The sequence below is a fragment of the Octopus sinensis genome, linkage group LG23 (genome assembly GCF_006345805.1).
Source record: "Octopus sinensis linkage group LG23, ASM634580v1, whole genome shotgun sequence".
Lineage (NCBI taxonomy): Eukaryota > Metazoa > Mollusca > Cephalopoda > Octopoda > Octopodidae > Octopus > Octopus sinensis.
The window spans coordinates 17292009-17314493 of NC_043019.1; the positions used below are offsets into that span (position 1 = coordinate 17292009).

General features: G+C 39.6%; 1 protein-coding gene across 1 annotated transcript in view; it reads left to right on the plus strand.

Annotated features, from left to right (window-relative positions):
* LOC115223546 (BTB/POZ domain-containing protein 9) overlaps nt 1–22485 on the plus strand; it is a 31319-nt gene that overhangs the window by 6300 nt on the left and 2534 nt on the right. The window contains exons 2-11 of the mRNA XM_029794182.2: nt 5418–5632; nt 8253–8388; nt 8924–9154; nt 12677–12941; nt 13693–13912; nt 14671–14790; nt 16533–16642; nt 18457–18646; nt 19984–20091; nt 21254–21332. Coding sequence (XP_029650042.1) covers nt 5418–5632; nt 8253–8388; nt 8924–9154; nt 12677–12941; nt 13693–13912; nt 14671–14790; nt 16533–16642; nt 18457–18646; nt 19984–20091; nt 21254–21332 — 1674 coding nt within the window. The remainder of the gene's footprint in view (nt 1–5417; nt 5633–8252; nt 8389–8923; nt 9155–12676; nt 12942–13692; nt 13913–14670; nt 14791–16532; nt 16643–18456; nt 18647–19983; nt 20092–21253; nt 21333–22485) is intronic.

Consider the following 22485-nt stretch of genomic DNA (forward strand, 5'->3'; position numbering starts at 1 on the left):
GATACTATCCTGTGGGCCAGAGGAGGGGTGAATTATGACGATCGCTCGAGTGGCCTTTGCCTGGATATAGGGTATGTCTATCTGTATATGTATGTTTTGGGTATGTACAGGGGTTGGACAAAATAATGGAAACACCTTAAAATTTTTAAAGGCGATCCTACCCCATATTAAAATAAATTTTTATTTTAATATGGGGTAGGATCGCCTTTAGAAGTAATAACAGTTTGAATTCTACGAGGTATGGACTCGCACAAAGTTTGAATTGTTTCCAAAGGAAATTTTGTCCATTCTTCAGCTAAAACAGTCTCCAGTTCTTGTAGGGATGATGGTGGAGAACGACTCCTTACTTGTTTTTCTAAAATGCACCATAATGCATTATTTACATTTGACAGATATTTGTCCTCATCTTGTTTGTTATCAACACAACATTTCGGCTGATATACCCTCCAGCCTGCATCAGGTGTCTTGGGGGAAATTTCTAACCTGGGTTCTTATTCCTAAGGTATTTTTCGATGTTATTGTTATTATTATTCAGGTCCCTGCCTGGAATCGAACTCGGAATCTTGGGCTTAGTAGCCCGCGCTCTTAACCATTACGCCATATGCCCATGGGCATATGGTGTAGTGGAAAAATACCCTAGGAATGAGAACCCAGGTTAGAAATTTCCCCAAGACACACTGATGAAGGCTGGAGGGTGTATCAGCCGAAACGTTGTGTTAACAACAAAGATGAGAAAGTTTTGGTTTTGTTTCGACGAGGAGAGTTTCCCCTCTTTTTCAAAGGTTGTCATTACTTTCGAGACAGTACTTCTTGATACACTAAACATTTCAGCTGTTTTCTTTATGCTAGCACCTGCCATACGAGCACCAACAATTTGATCTCTTTGAAAGTCCAATATATCTGTAATTTTAATGAATTTTAATTACCTTTTTCTGATGATATCTGAAAATAAACAGCAATTTTAGCAAAACATATTAAGCAACACTAATATTAAAAAAATTAAAAAACATAAAAATAAACAAGCTTTTGACGGTTTTATAGATATTTTATAGATATGATGCTAGGTGTTTCCATTATTTTTTCCAACCCCTGAATGTGTGTCTGTGTGTGGTGTGTTGGTGAGGGTGTGTGTGTGTGTGTGTAACTGAGATGAATTTGCGACCTTCCTACCTTTTATAAAGGCCATTATTGACGTAACTAAATTGCCGAATTAGTTGTGTGGTCGTCATTACACAGGTGTCTTAATTGGCAGGTAGCATTTGTTGTTTATGGCATCTAAAACACCTGGTGAATGTATAATAAGTGTAGTTGTGTATATATAAATATACAAAATATACATACACTTTGAGGCTGTGTGGAATGTATAAAATGTGTTACACGTAATAAACGCATGACTGAAGGTTTGATTGCAGTAAGGATATACACACCATGAGAATAACAGAATCTGTTGGGAATGTGTATACATTGCATGCGTACTGCTCCTGTTTTATATACTGACGTGGAGAGACTAATGGAATCTCTGTGGCATGTTCGTGTTCCTCCTATTGACGTAGAGAAATTCCATCGAAACGTCTCATTTTATTGTTTTGGGTCATTTATTTTGTTTTATACGATACTAGCAGTATCGCCCGGCGTTGCTCGGGTTTGTAAGGGAAATAACTATATAAGCTTTTTAGAGAGTTATAGCCAAAAAATAGCAAAAAAATGCATTAAAATGGAAAAAAATGATGGTAAGTTTTTTTTAAAAATCGTTGACTCATCGTAGACATTTTTAGAGAGTTACTTCCCTTATATAATAGCGAAAAAATGCATTAAAATGGAAAAAAATGATGGTAAATTTTTTTTTAAATCGTAGACTCATCGTAGACGCGCGCTAATACCCAGAAGGGCTCGACATGAATCACGACTATAAGTTACCCGGTTTTGGTTACACTGCACTGCAAAATGTGAGAGTAGTTAGGAATCTAAATCGTAGGAGACAGACAGCACACAACCTCACTTTTATATATAAAGATTTATAAACAATAGCGTCGGTATTTACGTTCCCACTGAACCTTACATTTGTTCACTGCATTAACTATGGCCAGAAGTGACTCTAATTCATGTAGAAGAAATGTTTTGGTCGATGCACTAATTTATCACCAGGATACAATTTTTTCCTTACTGGTTTGTCATGATTGTGGCCATGCTGGGGTACCACCTTTCGAGTGTTTTAGTTGATATTATCGACCCCAGAACTCCGTTTGCTACTTTATTTTCCCTATTCCGTCTAACCTCCAAGTTACGGGACAAATGGAGACAACAGATATGGTTGGATGTAAACAAACGCACACAATCTCATATCTACAATAACCTGGACAGAATTATGGATTAAGTACCCCCATATAGACCCTCATAACTTTTTAAATTTCTTTGGAATTTTCAGAAAAAATTTGCGAATTTGTGTTCTACATACGGGAATTCATACGATTATTCAAACAGAAAAGATCCCCAAAAAGAAAAAAATAATTGTGATCTATGGGCGATTTAACTGTTTTTAGCACATCTCACGACCACCTGATACCTTCCTCGTTTCTTTGTCACTCTGACATGTATTGTTTTTCAATATTTTTCTCTACATAAATACATTCAATGAAATGATGATGCACCCATTGCTAGGATTTAAGCCAAAAATTCTAACTGTATTTTAAACTCTGATTGAAAAAAACCCCAAAAAACAAACAAAAAAAACCCGAAAAAGAGCAGAACTTTTGGAAAGTTAAAAAAAATATGAAGAAAGAATTGTTTCATTATCATATGAATTTCAATATGTAGAACACAAATTTGCAAAACTTTTCTGAAAATTTTGCAAAATAAAATAGTTAGGATGGGCTACATGGTGTGCTTAAACCTGAATTCAGCCATAATTTATAAGTGGTTTCACAAAACAGAAAGTATTCAATATTTTAGAGTGAAGAACATATTGTATTTTATAAATACGACTGCTTTTATTTCAGTAAGTTTTAGGTTCGATAAAAACAGGACATTCATCTGTTTAGCATCAAACTTGAGTTACAGAAAAACACTCTGTGCAGGCCTGGCTGTGTGTGAAGGAGTTCGATTCCCAAGCACATGGTTTTTAATTCAGTTCCCACTGCATTGCACATTGGGCAGGTGTCTTCTACTGTAGCCCTGTGTCATCTCTTGTGAAAGGTAGGAGAGTCCAGTTTGCTGGACATTGTTGTAGAGCTGAAAACGAGGTAATTTCTACTCTCCTCCTCTGGAAGCCATCTGCTCGCAATACCAGAGGGCGCACACTCTCCTACCCTGATGTAATCTCCAGGGATACAGGCATCCAGCAACAGGACCTCCGTAATGCCATGATGGACCGTGAAGTCTGGCGTAGCATGGTAAATTCCATTGTCTCGACCATGGTTGAACAATGATGATGATCCCTGGGTTGACCAAAGCCTTGTTAGCAGATTTGGTAGACGGAAACTTAAAGAATCCCGTTGGGTATGCATGTGAGTGTATTGGTGTTCCTGTACTTCATACAAGCGGTATCACTAATTTTTCTTGTGTGAAAACATATCCAGAAAATATTAGCTTACTTGTACATAGCTAAGGGTTGTTGACAGGAAAGTCATCTAGTCATAAAAAAATCTTGTTTCAAAGAATTCCATCTGTCCATGCAAGCATGGAAAAGTGAATGTTAGAACAATTGTGTGTGTGTGTGTGTCCATGCATTGCAAGTTATTTGGTAACCCTTCTGATGCTGGTTCCACATGAAAAAAAAAACATCCAGTCCACATTAAAGTGCATTTGGAAGGGCAACCAATGTAAAAATAATGCTAAAGCAGATTTTGCTGGTGCCATGTATAAAGCGCCCAAGCCACTCTGTAAAGTAGGTGGCATAAGGAAAGGCATCCTGCTGTACAGACCATGTCAGAACAGACATAACCAGTGCTGGTGCCACGTGAAAAGCACTCAGTCCACTTTGTAAGGTAGTTGTCATTAGGAAGGGCATCCAGCTGTAGAAACCATGCTAAAACAGTGAAGCCTAGTCAGCTCCTGTCAAGCCATCCAGCCTCTGCCGCCAGCATGGAAAATGGATGTTAAATGAATCTGGTGATATACATAAATTGTGTGTGTATGTATGTTACTATAGGTAGGTGTGACTCCAAACCTCAGGTATGAATTTGATAGATGGAAACTGTGTTGAGCACATCATACTGTACCTCTGATTTGAGGGTCTGGGTCTAGTGTTGGCTCAGGCTGTGTCCCACTGAGTTTGCTTGAGACTGTATAAGTGGTTTGTGGTATACTCAACCACTTGCATCATAATTTAGTGAGTAGTGAAACCATAATCTGAGTGGTCATTAATGATGGTAGTTGTGATAATAGTGAGAAAATATTGATAGAATGTATGTTGCATCATCTTTAATTTGTTTTAGTCATTCTTAACCTTTTAGCGTTCAAACTGGCCAGATCAGGCTCAAATATTCTACCTGTTTTGTGTTCAAACTGGTGAGGTCAGGCATCTCGGAACTACCCTGCAATGTCATTCTAAAATTAAACAAACACATAACTGAAATCTCAAATCTAGAATTTTACCTATGGATCCCTTCAATTCCCATTTTACCCAGATGCATCGCCCACCAGCCATTTGGTGTTTAAAAAAATTATATTTTTATAATTAAATATTAGGAATTGCATAAAAAAATTGTTAAACTATTTTGTGTATTGTAGATGTATACCTAGTTTATTGCACATAAACTTTAACAACAAAATCTTATATAGACCCCCAAGGGCCATATGGGTCTCGGTTGAGAACCACAGCTCTGGTTGGTCCTGAATTCTCTTTGGTGATGGTGTCATATAAAAAGCACTGGTGATGGTGCCACGTTAAAAAGCGCTGGTGATGGTGCCACGTTATAAGGCGCTGATGATGGTCCTGCATTAAAAAGCGCTGGTGATGGTGCCATTGTTAAAAAGCACTGGTAATTAGTTCCATGTTAAAAAGTGCTGGTGTCACATTAAAAAGTGCTGGTGATGGTCCCATGTTAAAAAGGACTGGTAATTAGTTCCACATTAAAAAGGATTGGTGATGGTGTTACATTAAAAAGTACCCGGTACACTCTGTAAATTGGTTGGCATTAGGAAGAGCATCCATCTGTAGAAACCAATCCAAAACAGTGTGAAACTTGGGGCAGCCCTGGCCTCGTCAGTTCCTGTGAAGCCATCCAACCCATGCGAACATGGAAAATGGACATTAAATAATGATGTGTTGTTATTAGTATCAGGTGATACCTGAGTGAATAGACGAATGATCAAAAGTATTCCATCTATGACCATCTAGTCTTTTATTGTATGCATGATTAACTCCTTCTGATAATTACTACAGCTGCTTTCGAACCCAACTTTTTTCCTATTTGCAGTGGTTGACTCGAAGAGGACTGAATTTACAGACCCCTGAACATTACCTGAGACGATCAGCTTTTCCCTCGGGGATTGTAGATCATGTTAACTCACTGTCGGAGAACCTTGCTGATTTGATTGAAAAGTCGGAGTTCAGTGACATAGTGTTGTGTGTAGAAGGCGTTAACTTTAAATGTCATAAAGTCATTTTGGCTGCAAGATCGGACTATTTCAGGTTGGTTTCCATTTTAATTTTTAAAAAAATATATTTAAAATGAAAAAAAGTTTCTTTTTAGTTGACTTTGACTGATTTTTGTCTTTTATCCACTAGGTTTTGGTAAAATAGAATATACCAGCAATGCACCAGGTTCACTTTAATTAACTATATGCATTAAAAAAATACTTTGTTTTTATCATTATAGGCGCAGGAGTGGCTGTGTGGTAAGTAGCTTGTTTACCAACCACATGGTTCCAGGTTCAGTCCCACTGCGTGGCACCTTGGGCAAGTGTCTTCTACTATAGCCTCGGGCCGACCAAAGCCTTGTGAGTGGATTTGGTAGACGGAAACTGAAAGAAGCCCGTCGTATATATGTATATATATATGTGTGTGTGTGTTTGTGTGTCTGTGTTTGTCCCACGATGCTGGTGTGTTTATGTCCCCGTTACTTAGCGGTTCGGCAAAAGAGACCGATAGAATAAGTACTGGGCTTACAAAAGAATAAGTCCCGGGGTCGAGTTGCTCGATTGAAGGCGGTGCTCCAGCATGGCCGCAGTCAAATGACTGAAACAAGTAAAAGAGTAAAAGAGTACACCAATCAAACATTGGTCTTGATTTTATATTTTGTCCTTCCAAGATTGATAAAATAAAGTACTGGTGAACTAGTTAGGTGGTACATTACTAAGTTCAATATATTTTTGCCTCAAAATGAGTTAAACTGGTAAACAAAGATGCTCCTGGTTTTCTTTTATAGTTTAATATTTTGATATCCCTTTACTTTACAACCTTTTGATAAAACAGCTTCCTTTTATTTTATTTTTGTAATTTTGTAAGTTTTGTGTTTTGGTCAGGTTAGGCTTTATTAAGAAACCCACAAATATTTGCCGGTTGGATGAGTAACAAATGGTCCGATGATTCACATGAAAGCTTTCAATCAGTGTGACAAACATCTAATTTGTCTAATTACATTCAGATAAGTGGAGGTGCAATGGCCCAGTGGTTAGGTCAGCGGACTTGCGGTCGTAGGATCGCGGTTTCGATTCCCAGACCGGGCGTTGTGAGTGTTTATTGAGCGAAAACACCTAAAGCTCCACAAGGCTCTGGCAGTGGGTGGTGGTGATCCCTGCTGTACTCTTTCGCCACAACTTTCTCTCACTCTTTCTTCTGTTGGCCTGCTCACTTAGCCAGCGGGGTGGTGTCATTCGAAGGCTAAAACAATGCGAAACGCATTGTGACCAGCAATGTGTAGCGCATTGTGACCAGCAATGTGTAGTAACATCTGATAGCCTGGTCGGTCACGGTCACGGTGACATTTAGATAAGTATCAATTCTTCTGTATGATTTCAAAGAGTTGGAATCAGAGGTTTTGTGTTGCAATTCTACAGTGCTAGTTTGAGCAGGAATTTCTTAGTTGCCATCTTCAGTTAGAGAAAGGAGAGAGGCAATGTTGGGTTCTTTTAGAATGTTGGCATTGGTGGAATTGAGGTATTTGATGTTTGGTTTAGTGGGGAAATGGGTGAGATGGAAATTCTTAGGGTTATAGTTCTAGAGAGAAAGAATCAGGTGAGGTATTTAGGGTGGGTGGGGAGGTAAACATAGAGAGACACAATGCAAGCAAAATGAGGCAGTAGTGGTCATGGCTGGATTGAGGGTTTCTAATCTGATAGGATGGAGGAACAGAGACTGTTGATGTAGAAAAGAAAAGGAACTGCGAGAAAATAGTGTGTCTGTGAAGAGATTGTTGTCTAGCTCCAAATCAGCCTTCAGTGAGCAGGCCTATAATTTCAGGTATTCCTATCATGACCATCTCAATTTATTTATCTAATACTACCTTATCCAATGTATTCTTTGTTTTTTGAAGAAAGTAGGGTAGGATTTGAGAAGATCTAGACACTGTTTCTAACAGTTTGAAGACCATGTGGATGCAGCTATGTTGGTTCCCAGGGTTATAATGAATTGGTTTGTGGGTCTTTTGCTAATCACACATGGTGTAAGATGTTAAGGTTGCAAACTTTAACCCTTAAAAGCATTTAAACTGGCCATATCCAGCCCAAATATTCTTTCTATTTTATATTCAAACTGGCCAGATCCTGCTTCTCACAGCTATCCCACAATGTCATTCTAAAACTAAAAACAATTACATCATTGAAATCTCAAAGCTATGAGACAATGCATTGGTAACTCAAAGGAATGTGACTATATAAACATAGGATTGAACAAAGTAAACTGAATGCTAAAGGGTTATGCTTTAAACTATGGTCCCACTCTGAGTGCCCTTGAATATTATTCTTTTGCAGAGAATTGACTCTGTTGTAACCATTCGAACCAGGATCTCTAGTTTAGGGATAAGTTACTGTGATAGGGTGTACAACTTTCTACTCAGACACTTTTGAATCCAAAGTTTCATTTTCTCCTCTCACCATCAATGTCAATCTCTAATTTGAGAATAAGTAACCGATATCACGATGTCCTGCTTCTTACTAGAGGAACTTCTGAGCCAGTGTTTCATTTTCTCCTCCCACCATCAGTGGTCAGGACCTCCTCTCCCAAGGGACATGGGTACTTGCTTTCTTTGTCTCACTAAACCATAAATTGGATGTATTTGTTGTCTCTGATTATTTCCTTCTTAATTCATCAGAGCATTGTTATACGGCGGAATGCTGGAGTCTCAGCCAGGAACCAAGAAAATAGAACTGCAGAATACTTCTGCTAAAGCATTTGATGCCTTAAGGAAATACATGTACAGTGGACGCATCAATCTGGTGGAAGCCAAGGTAAGGAAGCTCTCTTATCCTTGCCCGTGTGCCTGTCAGTGACTGTGTGTATGTGTTCTGTGTATCTGTTATATTCTCTATGTGTGTGCATTCAAATTTGTGATATTCCTACCATTTTTATCATTGCCAACAATTTTATTTATATGTAAAAAAACAAAACACTTCCAAATACATAACCACCTAAGGAGACTTCTTGGGTTTGTGTGTGTATATTTTTGTATGTCATAAAATGTGTGAAGCTGTCTAGTTGCTTGATCTGGAAATAACAGCCAAATCTCCCTCAGTGTCACATGCTAACATTTTAAAAGACAGGAGGCCTCTTATCCTTGCGTGTATGTGTATCTGTTATATTCTGTGTATATGTGTGTTCAAATTTGTGATACTCCTACCATTTTTATCATGATCAACAATTTAATCAAGAGGTAAAAAAAAAAAATATCTAAATACTGAACACCACCACAAAGAAACAAAAACAAAGAACATTTTTTTTGTCACTTCCTTATTTTATTTTATATTATTTTTTAATATTTTCTAGGAAGAGAATCTATTGGACATTTTAGGCTTAGCTCATCAATATGGTTTTGTGGAACTGGAATCTTCCATCTCTGACTACCTCAAAGCCACACTTAACATTCAAAATGTCTGTCTGATATATGACCTGGCTAATATGTACAGTTTGATCTCACTCAGTCAGGTGTGTAAAGAATTCATAGACCGTAACGCTCTGGAAATACTTTGCAGCACTTCTTTCTGTAGTTTATCAGAGGTAAGTTTGTATTATTGTTTGCTGTTAATCATTTTAATACCAATTTCTTTATTACCCACAAGGGGCTAAACACAGAGGGGACAAACAAGGACAGACATAGGTATTAAGTTGATTACATTGACCCCAGTGCGTAACTGGTACTTAATTTATCGACCCCGAAAGGATGAAAGGCAAAGTCGACCTCGGCGGAATTTGAACTCACAATGTAATGCAGACGAAATACCGCTAAGCATTTCGCCTGGCGTGCTAACGTTTCTGCCAGCCTACCTGTATGTGTGTGTGTGTAGAAGATAGTAAGGGGTCAGTTTATGGAAATTTGGCTACTGGCGTGGCTGTGTGGTAAGAAGTTTGCTTCTCAATCACATGATTCTGAGTTCAGTCCCACTGTGTGGCACCTTGGCCAAGTGTCTTCTACTATAGCCATGGGCTGACCAAACCCCTGTGAGTGGATTTGGTAGATGGAGACTGGAAAAAGCTTGTTGCGTGTGTGTGTATAATGTGTCTGTATATATAATTGTGTGTGTGTGTGTGTCACCACTGCTTGACAACCAGTGTTGGTGTGTTTATGTCACTGTAACTTAGCAGTTCAGCTAAAGAGACTGATAGAATATGTACCAGGTTTAAAAAGAAAATAAGTACTGGGATTGATTAGTTTGACCGAAATTCTTCAAGGTGGTGCTCCAGCATGGCCACAGTCTGTGACTGAAACAGTAAAAAGATAAAAAAGATTAATTTGTTGTATGTCAAATGACAATGTAAAGGCTCCCTCATTGACCATATTGCTTTTTATGCATTTAGGGTCCTTCCATCATAGAGTGCTCTCTTTTATTTTGCAAGCTTCATAACTGTGCTGGTGCCACAAAAAGCACCACATACATTCAAAGTGTTTGGTAATCAATTTAAACAACAACTCAGGGCTTCAGAGGACTTTTTAACCCTTTAGCATTCAGATTATTCTGTCCAATGTATTGCTTATTTATTTACATTGTTTTAAATTAATCACATATCTTTTAGCTTCAAGATTTCAATATTGTGATTGTATATTTTTAGGAGGACATTGTAGGATAGGTGTGAGAGGTTGGATCTGGTCAGTTTTAACACAAAACAGGCAAAATATTGGGGCTGAATATGGCTGAATTACATGCTAAAGTGTTAATCTTGCTGATGGCAAGTAACTTCTATAATGCTGGTGCCTTGGAAAGTGTGGAAAGGTTGGTGTTAGGAAGAGCATCAACCTGTAGAAACATGGTCCTCTGACCCACCGAATCCTGCTGTGCTAGCCTACCCATGTTTCCAGTGTGGGTACGAAGATGATGGTGATGGTTTGTAACATTGATACAAAGCAATTTTTTTTTGTGTGCGTGGATGGCACCTTGAGCAAGTATCTTCTATTATAGTCTCAGGCTAACCAAAGCCTTGTGAGTGGATTTGGTAGATGGAAACTGATAGAAGACCATCGTGTATGTGTGTGTGTGTGCATGTCTTTGTGTTTGTCCCCACCATCACTGCCTGGCAACCAGTGTTGGTGTGTTTATGTCCCCATAACTTAGCGATTCAGCAAAAGAAACCAACAGAATAATCAATATATAATCAATTTAAACTGACTCTTTTCCTTTAACCCTTTTGATGTCATTCTGCCTGAGATTGCTCCTTGGTTCTATGCTACGAACCTCCTCTTTTAAAGGGATCTGAATTAAAACCGTCCATCAAATTTTCACATTAATCTAAGTTCCAAATACCAGCTTAACAATGGTTTCAAATTTTGGCACAAGGCCAGCAAGTTTAGGGCTGGGGATAAATTGATTACATTGACCCCAGTATTCAACTGGTACTTATCGACTCTGAAAGGGATGAAAGGCAAAGTTGACCCTAGCAAAATTGCCACTAAGCACTTTGACTGGTGTGCTAACGATCCAGCCAGCTCGTCGCCTTAAATACCAGCTTAATAATGACAGTTATTTTATTAAATTTTTCATTACTTTTCAAAATTAATTGAAACAAAAGCAAGTTATTCCAACAATAATATGGTAACAAAAGGATTAATATTTTCTCTTGATGACGCTCACCTACCAGAAAGCAAAGTTAACCTCACAAAATTTGAAATGGTTGTAAAGAAACTTAACTAAATACCATTAGACATTTTATCTGAATTCTAGTAACTTTGACGATCCACTCTCCAAATATGTGTAAAACTGATTTTTCATCCACTTTTCCATGCCTTAGACAAAACTTTGAGGTCACCTGTTTCCAAGTAAAGTCGTAATCCCCCCACCCCCCAGTGTACTGAACATAGACTATCCAGACATACTTTCACAGTGGACTGCAAACAACATTGTATGAGTGGTTTACAGACTTTTATTTACAGTCAGTGCACTTTCGCATACACATTATATATATATATATATATTATATATATGGTACAGGTGTGGCTGTGTGGTAAGAAGCTTGCTTCTCAACCACATGGTTCCAGGTTCAGTCCCACTGCATGGCATCTTGGACAAGTGTTTTCTATTATAGTCTCAAGCCTTGTGAGTGGATTTGGTAGATGGAAACTGATAGAAGACCATCGTGTATATATATATATGTGTGTATGTGTATGTGTGTGCATGTCTTTGTGCCCCCTGTCACTGCATGACAACCGGTGTTGGTGTGTTTATGTCTCCATAACTTAGCGGTTCAGCAAAAGAAACCAACAGAATAAGCGCTCAGCATAACAAATAAGTCCTGGGGTTGATTTGTTCAACTAAAACCCCTTCCAGATGGTGCTCCAGCATGGCCACAGTTAGATGACTAAAACAAATAAAAGAATGTGTGTACATAATCACCACTGATGTTAATGTGAAGACACAGACAGTGTTTTCACATTGACACCACTGCTGACACTGTTTATATCACACAGAAGCAAAAAGATTTGTCATCCAGCACTTCATACAAAATTGTCGGATAATGTATTTCACATGAAAACAAAAGTTGGCATCAAGAAGATCATCAGCCAAAGAATAACCCTTCAACAAGTCTAGGCGTAGGAGTGGCTGTGTGGTAAGTAGCTTGCTAACCAACCACATGGTTGCGGGTTCAGTCCCACTGGGTGGCATCTTGGGCAAGTGTCTTCTGCTATAGCCCCGGGCCGACCAATGCCTTGTGAGTGGATTTGGTAGACGGAAACTGAAAGAAGCCTGTCGTATATATGTATATGTATGTGTCTGTGTTTGTCCCCCTAGCATTGCTTGACAACCGATGCTGGTGTGATTATGTCCCCGTCACTTAGCGGTTCGGCAAAAGAGACCGATAGAATAAGTACTGGGCTTACAAAGAATAAGTCCTGGGGTCGATTTGCTCAACTAAAGGTGGTGCCCAGCATGGCCGCAGTCAAATGACTGAAACAAGTAAAAGAGTAAAAGAGTAAGTCTTGTTCAACCCACACAAGCATGGAGGGGGGGGTTTGAAAGAGACAAAACCAACCATGATGATTGACCATAATTGTTGTAGTGAAATAATGACCCTTTTCTTTTTCTTTTCTAGTCATCTGTCAAAGAACTTTTGTCTCGTGATTCATTTTGTGCCCAAGAAATCAAGATCTTTCATGCCATCTGTAAATGGTGTGAATGCAACCCTGGTGTAGACCGTGCTTCTGTGTTGGAAGCTGTACGATTGCCACTCATCTCAATAAAAGACCTTTTTGAGGTTGTACGGCCGACGAATCTTGTGTCACCAAATGCCATATTGGATGCCATCCAAGTTATCTGGGAATGTCGTGGAATGGATCTCAAGTACCGGGGCTTTCTTGGTATGATTTTTCCTAATTTTTCTTTTTGATGATTTGTCTTGAATAGAACACTGCACTCTATGCACTGCTACTCGCTTTTCTATCTGTAAATTCATTCTAGTTTATTCTATCCATTTCACAGTCCACATTTACTGCCAGTATTCTGTACTGGTTAATCACACACTCACGTGCACATCAGCACTTGCACATGTCCACACAGGAACATTTTCACATGCATACATACACAGACATCCACATGCATGCACACACACACACACACACACACATTCATGTGCATGTCAGCATCCACAAGCACATGTACCCATTCATGCGCACATGTCCACACTTACACACATGTCCACTCATGCACACATATCCACACACATGCACACTCACCTCCATATGCACATACGTCCACACATGTACACACACACAGACATGTTGACACGCATACACGACTCACATGCACACACACACACACACACACAGAGATTCACATGCACGCACTCAGACATCCACACACATGCACACACACATATCCACACTCACCTCCATATGCACATACATCCACACATGCACACACACATATGTTGACACGCATACATGACTCACACGCACACATTCACATGTGCGCACTCAGACATTCACATGCACACACACACACACCCATTCACATCTCTCTTTTTTTCCTGTTTTAAAGACTGTTTTTTTTTTGTTTCATTCTATATATTTTCTGTAAAAGCTAAGGAGTTCCTTGTTTTGTTCGTTTCAGTACCGGAGGAAAATATTGCCACAATTAGCCATGGTGCCCAGGTTATTAAGGGTGAGATGAGAACAGCTCTGCTGGACGGGGACACTCAGATGTATGACTTTGACCGAGGCTTCACCCGGCATCCAATTGACGACAACAATGGTCAAGGTATCGTCATCGAACTGGGCCAGCCATACATAATCAACACCATCAAGATGCTGCTTTGGGACAGGGACATGAGGTGAGTGGTAGTGCTACTTAGCAGGGGACAGATTTCTTTATCTTTTCTTTGATGATCCTACCTGTGTCATGTTAGAGATTTTGGGTAACACCGAGTGGATCCGCATGCCTCTTTGCACATCTGTGTATTTGAGTGGGCTTGTGTGTGTGTTAAGGTGTGTATAAATGTACCTGAGAATGTGTGTATTTGTGCTTGTGTGTACATGTGTGTGTGTGTGTATATATATTCATGTAATCATCATCATCGTTCATCACCATTTAACGTCCGTTTTCCATGCTGGCATAGGTTGGATGGTTTCATAGGAGCTGGCCAACGTGTCTATAAATGTATTTGAGAATGTGTGTGTGTGTGTGTGTGTGTGTATGTTCACGTGTCTATAAATACACCTAAGAATGTGTGTCTACATGCGTGTGTGTGTGTGTGTTTCTGTGTTTATAAATGTATGTTAGAATGTGTGTAACTGCATGTGTGTATGTTCATGTGTGTCTATAAATGCATCAGAGAATGTGTGTATCTACGCTTGTGTTTGTGTATTCATGTGTCTATAAATGAACTTGAGAATGTGTGTGTGTGAGGATGGCAAGATAATGTTGGATGAGATTCTCTTTGTCTTCACAACCACTTCAACTGTGACCACTGCCCACTATTATTACTACCGTGACTGTCATTCCGTATTCCACCATAATCACAGTTTCTAGCATCTCCCTCAGTTCTATTATGTGTCATCAACACCGCAATGTCTCTCTATTTTCCGACAGGTCGTATTCCTACTACATTGAGGTATCGATGGATGACAAAGATTATCAGCGAATCATTGATCACACCAAATATTTGTGTCGGTCCTGGCAGACGCTACACTTCCCAGCAAAGGTTGTCAGGTAAGATGTACTTGTTTAGCTCTAGGTCAACCCTGATCCAGTAGACCAATGACCAGAGGCATGCCAGCCATAGCCATCGGTGCCATATAAGAACAGAGAAATGGCGCTTGGGAAGCTCTCTAGCTGGCCAAGTCCTCTCAAACCGTCTAATTCACGAGAGCATGGAGAACGGATGTTAAATGATGATGATGGAGGAACCTAGGACCATGTTATCTAATACGTCTTCTCCTAAGACACTGTGTTGTTTGAGGAAGATTTAGTTGTTATTTCTAGCACATTCAGTGACCATAGAGAGGCTCCCTCATTAGCTTATTGTCAGGTAAGTTGTTCTGGGCTGGTGTGATGGACAACATGTCAGCTATACCAGTAATGTTACAAGTTGTTTTATCCAGTGTCTTGTCACACTTGCTGTTACCTCTATCATTTACTTTCATGTCATGTAATAACTTTTCCCTTTGGCACACAAACTGACCCAGCCCTTTTTATTTATCACAAGAATTTCTCGTCTCCTCAGTCACATAAATTGTTGCTACTTCTATCACGCAGGCTTTTAAGCTTCTATGTCTTATCACGCTCCTCCTATTTCTGAGCAACTGGAGACCCTATTTCTGTGCAACACAAGCCCGTTTCTTATTTCTTTACTGCCCACAAGGGGCTACACACAGAGGGAACAAACAAGGACAGACAAACGGATTAAGTCGATATCGACCCCAGTGCGTAACTGGTACTTATTTAATCGACTCCGAAAGGCTGAAAGGCGAAGTCGACCATGTCGGAATTTGAACTCAGAATGTAGCGGCAGATGAAATACTGTTAAGCATTTTGCCTGGCATGCTAACAGTTCTGCCAGTCACCGTTTCTGTGCAACACGAGTCCCTGTTTCTGTACAACATAAGCCCCTCCACTTCTGTTCCTCATGAACCCCCCACTTCTGCGCAACACATGCCCCCGTTTCTGCACCACTCATGTCTCTACTCCTGTCCCATTTGAGTTCCTATTTCTCTTCCACATGTGCCTCTCATTTCTGTGTCTCTTCTGTGCCAGGCAGTTTGTAGCACATGTAGCCATCTACCACCAGTCTGTATTGCCATTATCAATGCCACCACCGCATACTATCACGTTTTATTATGCAGCTACATGTGTTAGCAATGTATATAATTTTCCACTACCATGTTGCATTCTACATGTGTCCATTGTGAATTGTGCTGCCATTGGTGTTTGGAAACCATGTGTACCATATGTCTTGATGATCTTACAATTACAATGGACATGTAGTATGCAGCATGGTGGTAACATGGTTCATTGGTATGACATGTAGCTGCATAAAATGTGACATTTAAGGCATTCTTGCACCACATCAGAAATACATGTGAAAACATTGATAATGGAGGTACATGGCAGTATGAGTATATTGGCTGTTACCAACATTCCTACATGTATTATTGATGTAGTACATGTGTCACCAATATGCCATGTGCTATTGACGAGGTGGGGAGGTTATGGTCACTGAATATGCTAGAAATAGCAGTTGAATCTCCTTCAAATAACACTATAACTCTCTTAAAAGGGGAAGGGACAGTAAGTTGTGATGGCCATGCCTGGAACACCTGTGTATGTCTGCTCACTCAGCTCATTTGGACAACATGCAACCACAATAATCTGCATATCCATGTTGTATGGATGTCTTCTCTATCAATGTTCCTACATGTGTTAACTATTTAACCATTCTTTTCTTTCCCCAGATACATCAAAATAGTCGGCACCCACAATACAGTCAACCGAGTGTTCCATGTGGTATCTATGGAGTGTTTCTTCACAAATCAACAATTTCATTTAGAGGAAGGCCTTATAGGTAAGCACTCTACACACACACATAGCCTTATAGGTAAGCTGTCTGCACACACACACACACACACATTATATAATGGGAAGGTGTTAACAGTCCTGGGTCGAAATACCTGATGATCATTGGATACTGTCTGATGATATTAATTTCTCCTGGCCGAAGTGTCATTCACTTTGGTGAGTGGAAATGAAGCACCTCCTAGATGCTATTAAACGACATAGTCTTATAAGCGAGATGTGTACACAGTCTTATACGTGAGCTATTTACATTTTGGTTGTTCCATTTCCCTAGCAGTGGTTTCTCTTGTAACCATCTCAGATCCTTGCAATTTGAACAGTACCTAACAGATCTCAAGAATGTAAGGTCTCTGTGTTCGGAACTTATGAAAATATACATTACCTGCATCCCATCATTAATAAACATCATATTTGCCATTTGACTTTGTAGAGTATTTTTACCTATTTCAGGTGTGTAGATGTGTGTGTTTGTGTACAGAATATATGTACACACACATATCTTGCTAAAACAATTAGTGTTGGTAGGTAGGGTTCACTGTAATCAGTTACACTACAGAAAGTAGTGCCCCAGCATGGTCGTGGTTGAATGATTGAGCCCCGTACACGAATAAAAAGAACATATTCTGAAGAAGTGCTGAAACCTGAACGCTTCCAAATACATCAGCACCATCACTAATGTTGTAATAAAAGTAGCAATTTACCATTGGATGAGGGTAGAGTCACTACATGGGATGTTTTATTGTCACCGACAAAGAAATTGGATGCATTTGTGGTTGGGCGACTCCAAGATATTCCTTCCAGTTTTGTGTTGTGTGAATTTTGCATTTTCTGTTCACACTCGAGTTTAATGCTACCTTCACTCCCTGTTAAATTTCCCGCATTAACCGTAAATAAACATGATATCACACACACACACACACACATCGTAAAGGAGATGGCAAACGTGTCTAAAAAAAAACCTGCCTCTCTTGTTTAGGTAGAACTCTGTGAGTTACCTCCCTTGTCACAGTATGTCGAAAAAGGAAAACCCCCCCCAAAAAAAAAGCAACAATGATTTATATATTGATGGCTAATCTGTAGCTGCCGCCCCCAGACCCCAGAAGAAAAACATATTACTTACAGCAGACCCAAAAGTGGTTCCCCTTTAAAAGCTTCATCTGGTGGCAACACTACCTATCTTTCATACACTCTCTATCTCGCTGTATTTTTCTCTCGGAAACAACTTTTACTCCTCCCCCTCCTTCACATACTTTGTGTAGCCAGACAGATGGAGATCAGCTCCTCTTTTATATCATACTAGCACTATGACCCGGCATCGCTGGGTCATAGTGCTAGTGCATGCATATACAGCTGCGTGTGTGCACACATACATGCGAGTACTGTCCAAATCTCCGACCAATCACATAAAGCTGGCTGGCATTCAATTGGTGTATCAAGTTTCAGGAATTTTGATTGGGTTTTGGATAGAAAATTCACAAAAAAGTCACTTCTATTGATTTTTTAATGGCTTTGCGGGGTGACTGGGGAAATATAAAGATGCGCACGACCACCCTTGGATGGTTTTGAATGACCATAGAAAGTGCGAGCCCTCTAATTGAAAAATTGTGGATTTGTATAAAGGACACACACACAGACATTTTGCCGTTTATATATATAGAGATAATAGAGATAATTGTAAGGTATGGGACTTGGTATAGTGGTAATTGACATGGGTTGTAGTTGACTTGTGTATCCTGGTTGTGATTGACATATAAGAAGTGTGATATGGTAGAAATAAAACCTTGCTCTTATGTTTGTTTTCAGTGCCTCAGGAGAATGTTTCCACAATCAAGGCCAGCGCATGTGTCATTGAAGGAGTGAGTCGCAGTAGGAATGCCCTGATCAATGGTGATGTCCACCAGTATGACTGGGACTCTGGCTATACGTGTCACCAGCTTGGTAGTGGTGCCATTGTCGTACAGTTGGCACAGCCATACATGTGCAGTTCAATGAGGTAAGTAGGGATTCTGTGTAAAGTAATGGATGGTCAATGGGGGGAGAGTAGAAAAGAAAACGTGTGATATTTGATGTACTTTTAGATTCTGAGTTCAAATCTCAGCCTGTTTCATTTCCCCATTACTTCTCTGTAGGTTAATGAAATAAGTTCTGGAGTTGATGTAATCAGCTGCACTCATGTCTTGTGAGTGGAATTTGAGAGATGGAAACTGTACTGAAGCCCATTGTGTGTGTGTGTTTGTGTAGCATCAGTGTAAATCCTCAGATTTGATGGGAAGATATAATCAGTTGAATTGATCCCGGCATTTGACTGGTATTTTATTTACTTTGGAGGAATTAAAGAAAAAGTTGACCTTGGTGGGAGTTGACTTAGAATAAATATATAGGAAGATATCTAGACATGCTGTCTGTTGCACAGTCTTTCTTACCACATCTTAATTTCTAAAGGAAGAAAGGCCAAGTGGATGTGGATGATGTTTCAAATTCAGACTATAAAAGGCCATAACTAAAAACCTCCGGATAATCATGATTTCAAATATAGGCAAAAGAATCTCAAATTTAGAGTTTCAGTGTGTAGTTAAGATTGATGTCCAGTACATATTTTATTTACTTCAGAGAATAATGGCAGGGTAACACTGTATAACATGATTTTTGTCCTTGGATAGCAACTGATATTATTTCCTATTTGCTTACCCTGAGAAAGTATGAAAAATGGTTAATTTTTCCTTCAAACTTTGCTTTTGTTGCATTTACTCAAACCCCAAAGAATCCCTCTTGATACATGGCTATGATGCTTCCTCACTACTCCTGCTCATGATCAGAGATGCACATATTTTCAGCCACTAAGGGACATGCTCAAGTGGTTAAGGTCAAGCAAGTGACAAGCAAATCTGTGATATTTGCTATAATGATATTTCCGCTTCAGCAACTCAGTGCTGAATCTGTCTGAAATGTAATGGAAAATAGGTCAGTTTCAAAACATTGATGCCCAGGTGATAAAAGCAAAGTTTGAAAGGAATAGTAGTGATTTCTAGATGGAATCAAATAGGAAATAGACAAAAAAAAAAAAGAATAAAAATTTTGTTACTCAGTGTAATAATTCTGTCTCCTATAGGCAGAAGGTCTGAAATTTTGGGAGAGGATGTGAGTTGATTACACTGACTGCACTACTATACTGGAACTTATTTTATTGACCCTGAAAGGATAAGTTGACCTTGGCAGAATTTGAACTCAGAACGAAAGTTGGATGAAATGCCACTAATGATTCTGTCAGCTTGCCACCTTAACAGTGATAACACAACAACAATGATAATGATAATAATGATTCTGTTTCAGGTTATTATTGTGGGACTGTGATGACAGAAGTTACAGTTATTATATAGAAGTGTCAATCGATCAACAACATTGGGTGAAAGTAGCTGACAATCAACAGAAACCTTGCAAGTAAGTTAACAATATCTTTCTTGCTTTAATGGAAAACCAGGGCTTAGTAAGGACCCTATGAATCTCTAGGGTTTCATAGGGTCCTACTAAATAAAAGCTCTAAAATCTCATTGACTCTCTATCAAGTAAACCTCATGCTAGCAATAAAGCCTCTACGTCAGTGCTACTCAGCCAGGGTCCCTATGGCCCCTGGGTAGGTCCATATAAGATTTTTGGAAAAATAGAATCCACAGTAGGAGTGGCTGTGTGGTAAGTAGCTTGTTTACCAACCACATGGTTCTGGGTCCAGTCCCACTGCGTGGCACCTTGGGCAAGTGTCTTCTACTATAGCCTCGGGCCGACCAAAGCCTTGTGAGTAGATTTGGTTGACGGAAACTGAAAGAAGCCCGTCGTATATATGTCACACGTATATATGATTGTCACACGCTGATGAAAGGTAAACACCTTGAAACTCGGGTACGTGTGTATCGTGTTGAAGACGGGGAGGATGACTCCCTTTCACAAATACTGACAGGACACAGATAGTGTGTCTATGGCCAGCTGGAGGAGATATCTTCCTGGGGCTACAAACTACAGTAGCATCCACCCTTATGGGTTAGCCATATTCAAATGGCAAATATGCAACACGATGTGTTACCGCTACTGTTTATAACTCGCTCTGAGATTTATCATATATATATATATATATATATATATATATATATATATATATATGCATATGCATGTGTGTGTTTGTGTGTCTGTGTTTGTCCCCCTAGCATTGCTTGACAACCGATGCTGGTGTGTTTGTGTCCCCGTCACTTAGCGGTTCGGCCAAAGAGACCGATAGAATAAGTACTGGGCTTACAAAAGAATAAGTCCCGGGGTCGAGTTCCTCGATTAAAGGCGGTGCTCCAGCATGGCCGCAGTCAAATGACTGAAACAAGTAAAAGAGAATGAGAAAAAAGAGGCAAAAATTAGTTGAGAACTCCTGGTTTACATAGTTTTTTGGCCTGCTTTAAACAACAACTAAATTGTTCAGAATGCACACTACAGTGAGTTTGAAGAGAAAATCTAGGTTTCCTGTGGTTGCCTTGGCTACAGGAACAACATTACCCCAGTATCAGCTTTCTAGAGCAAAAATAAAATTGAAATGAAATAAAACTACATTCCTTATTTTCAGATCCTGGCAGACAATTGTTTTTGAGAGAAGACCTGTCGCTTTTGTGAAGATAGTCGGTACTCGCAATACAGCAAATGAAGTAAGTGCAAACTTTGCTCTGTCTCTCGGTGTTGGTCACACACTCAAGGCTCCACTAGCCCAGTGTTATCAACTCACCTTAACCATTGCAAACCACCCTATTTCAAAACTCCAGGCCCATTTTTGGTCTGATATTTCAAAGCTAACCAGGACAGTCTCTGGTCTGATGTTAACAGTTCACTAACACAACCCCTTGTGTTCCAAAGAGGTCCTTAATATAAGAATCGATAAGAAAGATCCAGTTTTAGTGCTGTAGTCCTGTGGTTAAGATTTCCACATGCAATCAATTGGATATAGGTTCAATTCCACTTTGCAAAACTGTCTTAATAATAATAATATAATAATAATAAAACATTGTGTACAGTGCTCAGGTGCACTACAACTTATCTAAAGTGTATGTAAAGTACATAGGGTAATGTACAAGCGTCAGGAAAAGAACAGTGCATGAGTCATGACATACACATATGTGTATGAGTATGGAAGGGGGACAATCAGGTGTAGTTTCGGCGGATTTCGGAAAGCATGAGGGCCTTAAAGGATGCAGTGTCATGGCAGTCAACAACTGACGCAGGCAGTTTGTTCCATGCTTCAGCAACTTTGAAAGCCTTAGATTAACCAATGCTCTGATCGTGACATTTCTGTGGAAGCCATTCAGAAGTATGTGTGTGTGTATACATGCAGACACATGGTTATATGGTGAAGAACTATATGAAAACCTAGGCAAACCAATGCATTGTGAATGAAAATAATAGGTTAAAATGACAAGAAAACTCGTGTGTATTCACACACGCATTCAGATGTTTGTGAGCATAAACACCACTTCAGTGTTTTGTCATTAGCACTGCTTAACTGAAAGACTGAGAAATTGTTGATTTTCTCCAGTGAACAGATGCCCCGTACATGTGGGAGAGAGTGGAATGGAAAAGTAGCTGAACTGAAAACAAAAGAAACAAGTCACGGTTGTGTAGTGTGTGTTAGTGTGTTCAACAATGGTTGATGTGTTAACAGAATGTAAGGGTCATAAGGCGGCGAGCTGGCAGAAACGTTAGCATGTTGGGCGAAATGCTTTGCGGTATTTCGTCTGTCGCTATGTTCTGAGTTCAAATTCTGCCAAGGTCGACTTTGCCTTTCATCCTTTCAGGGTTGATTAAATA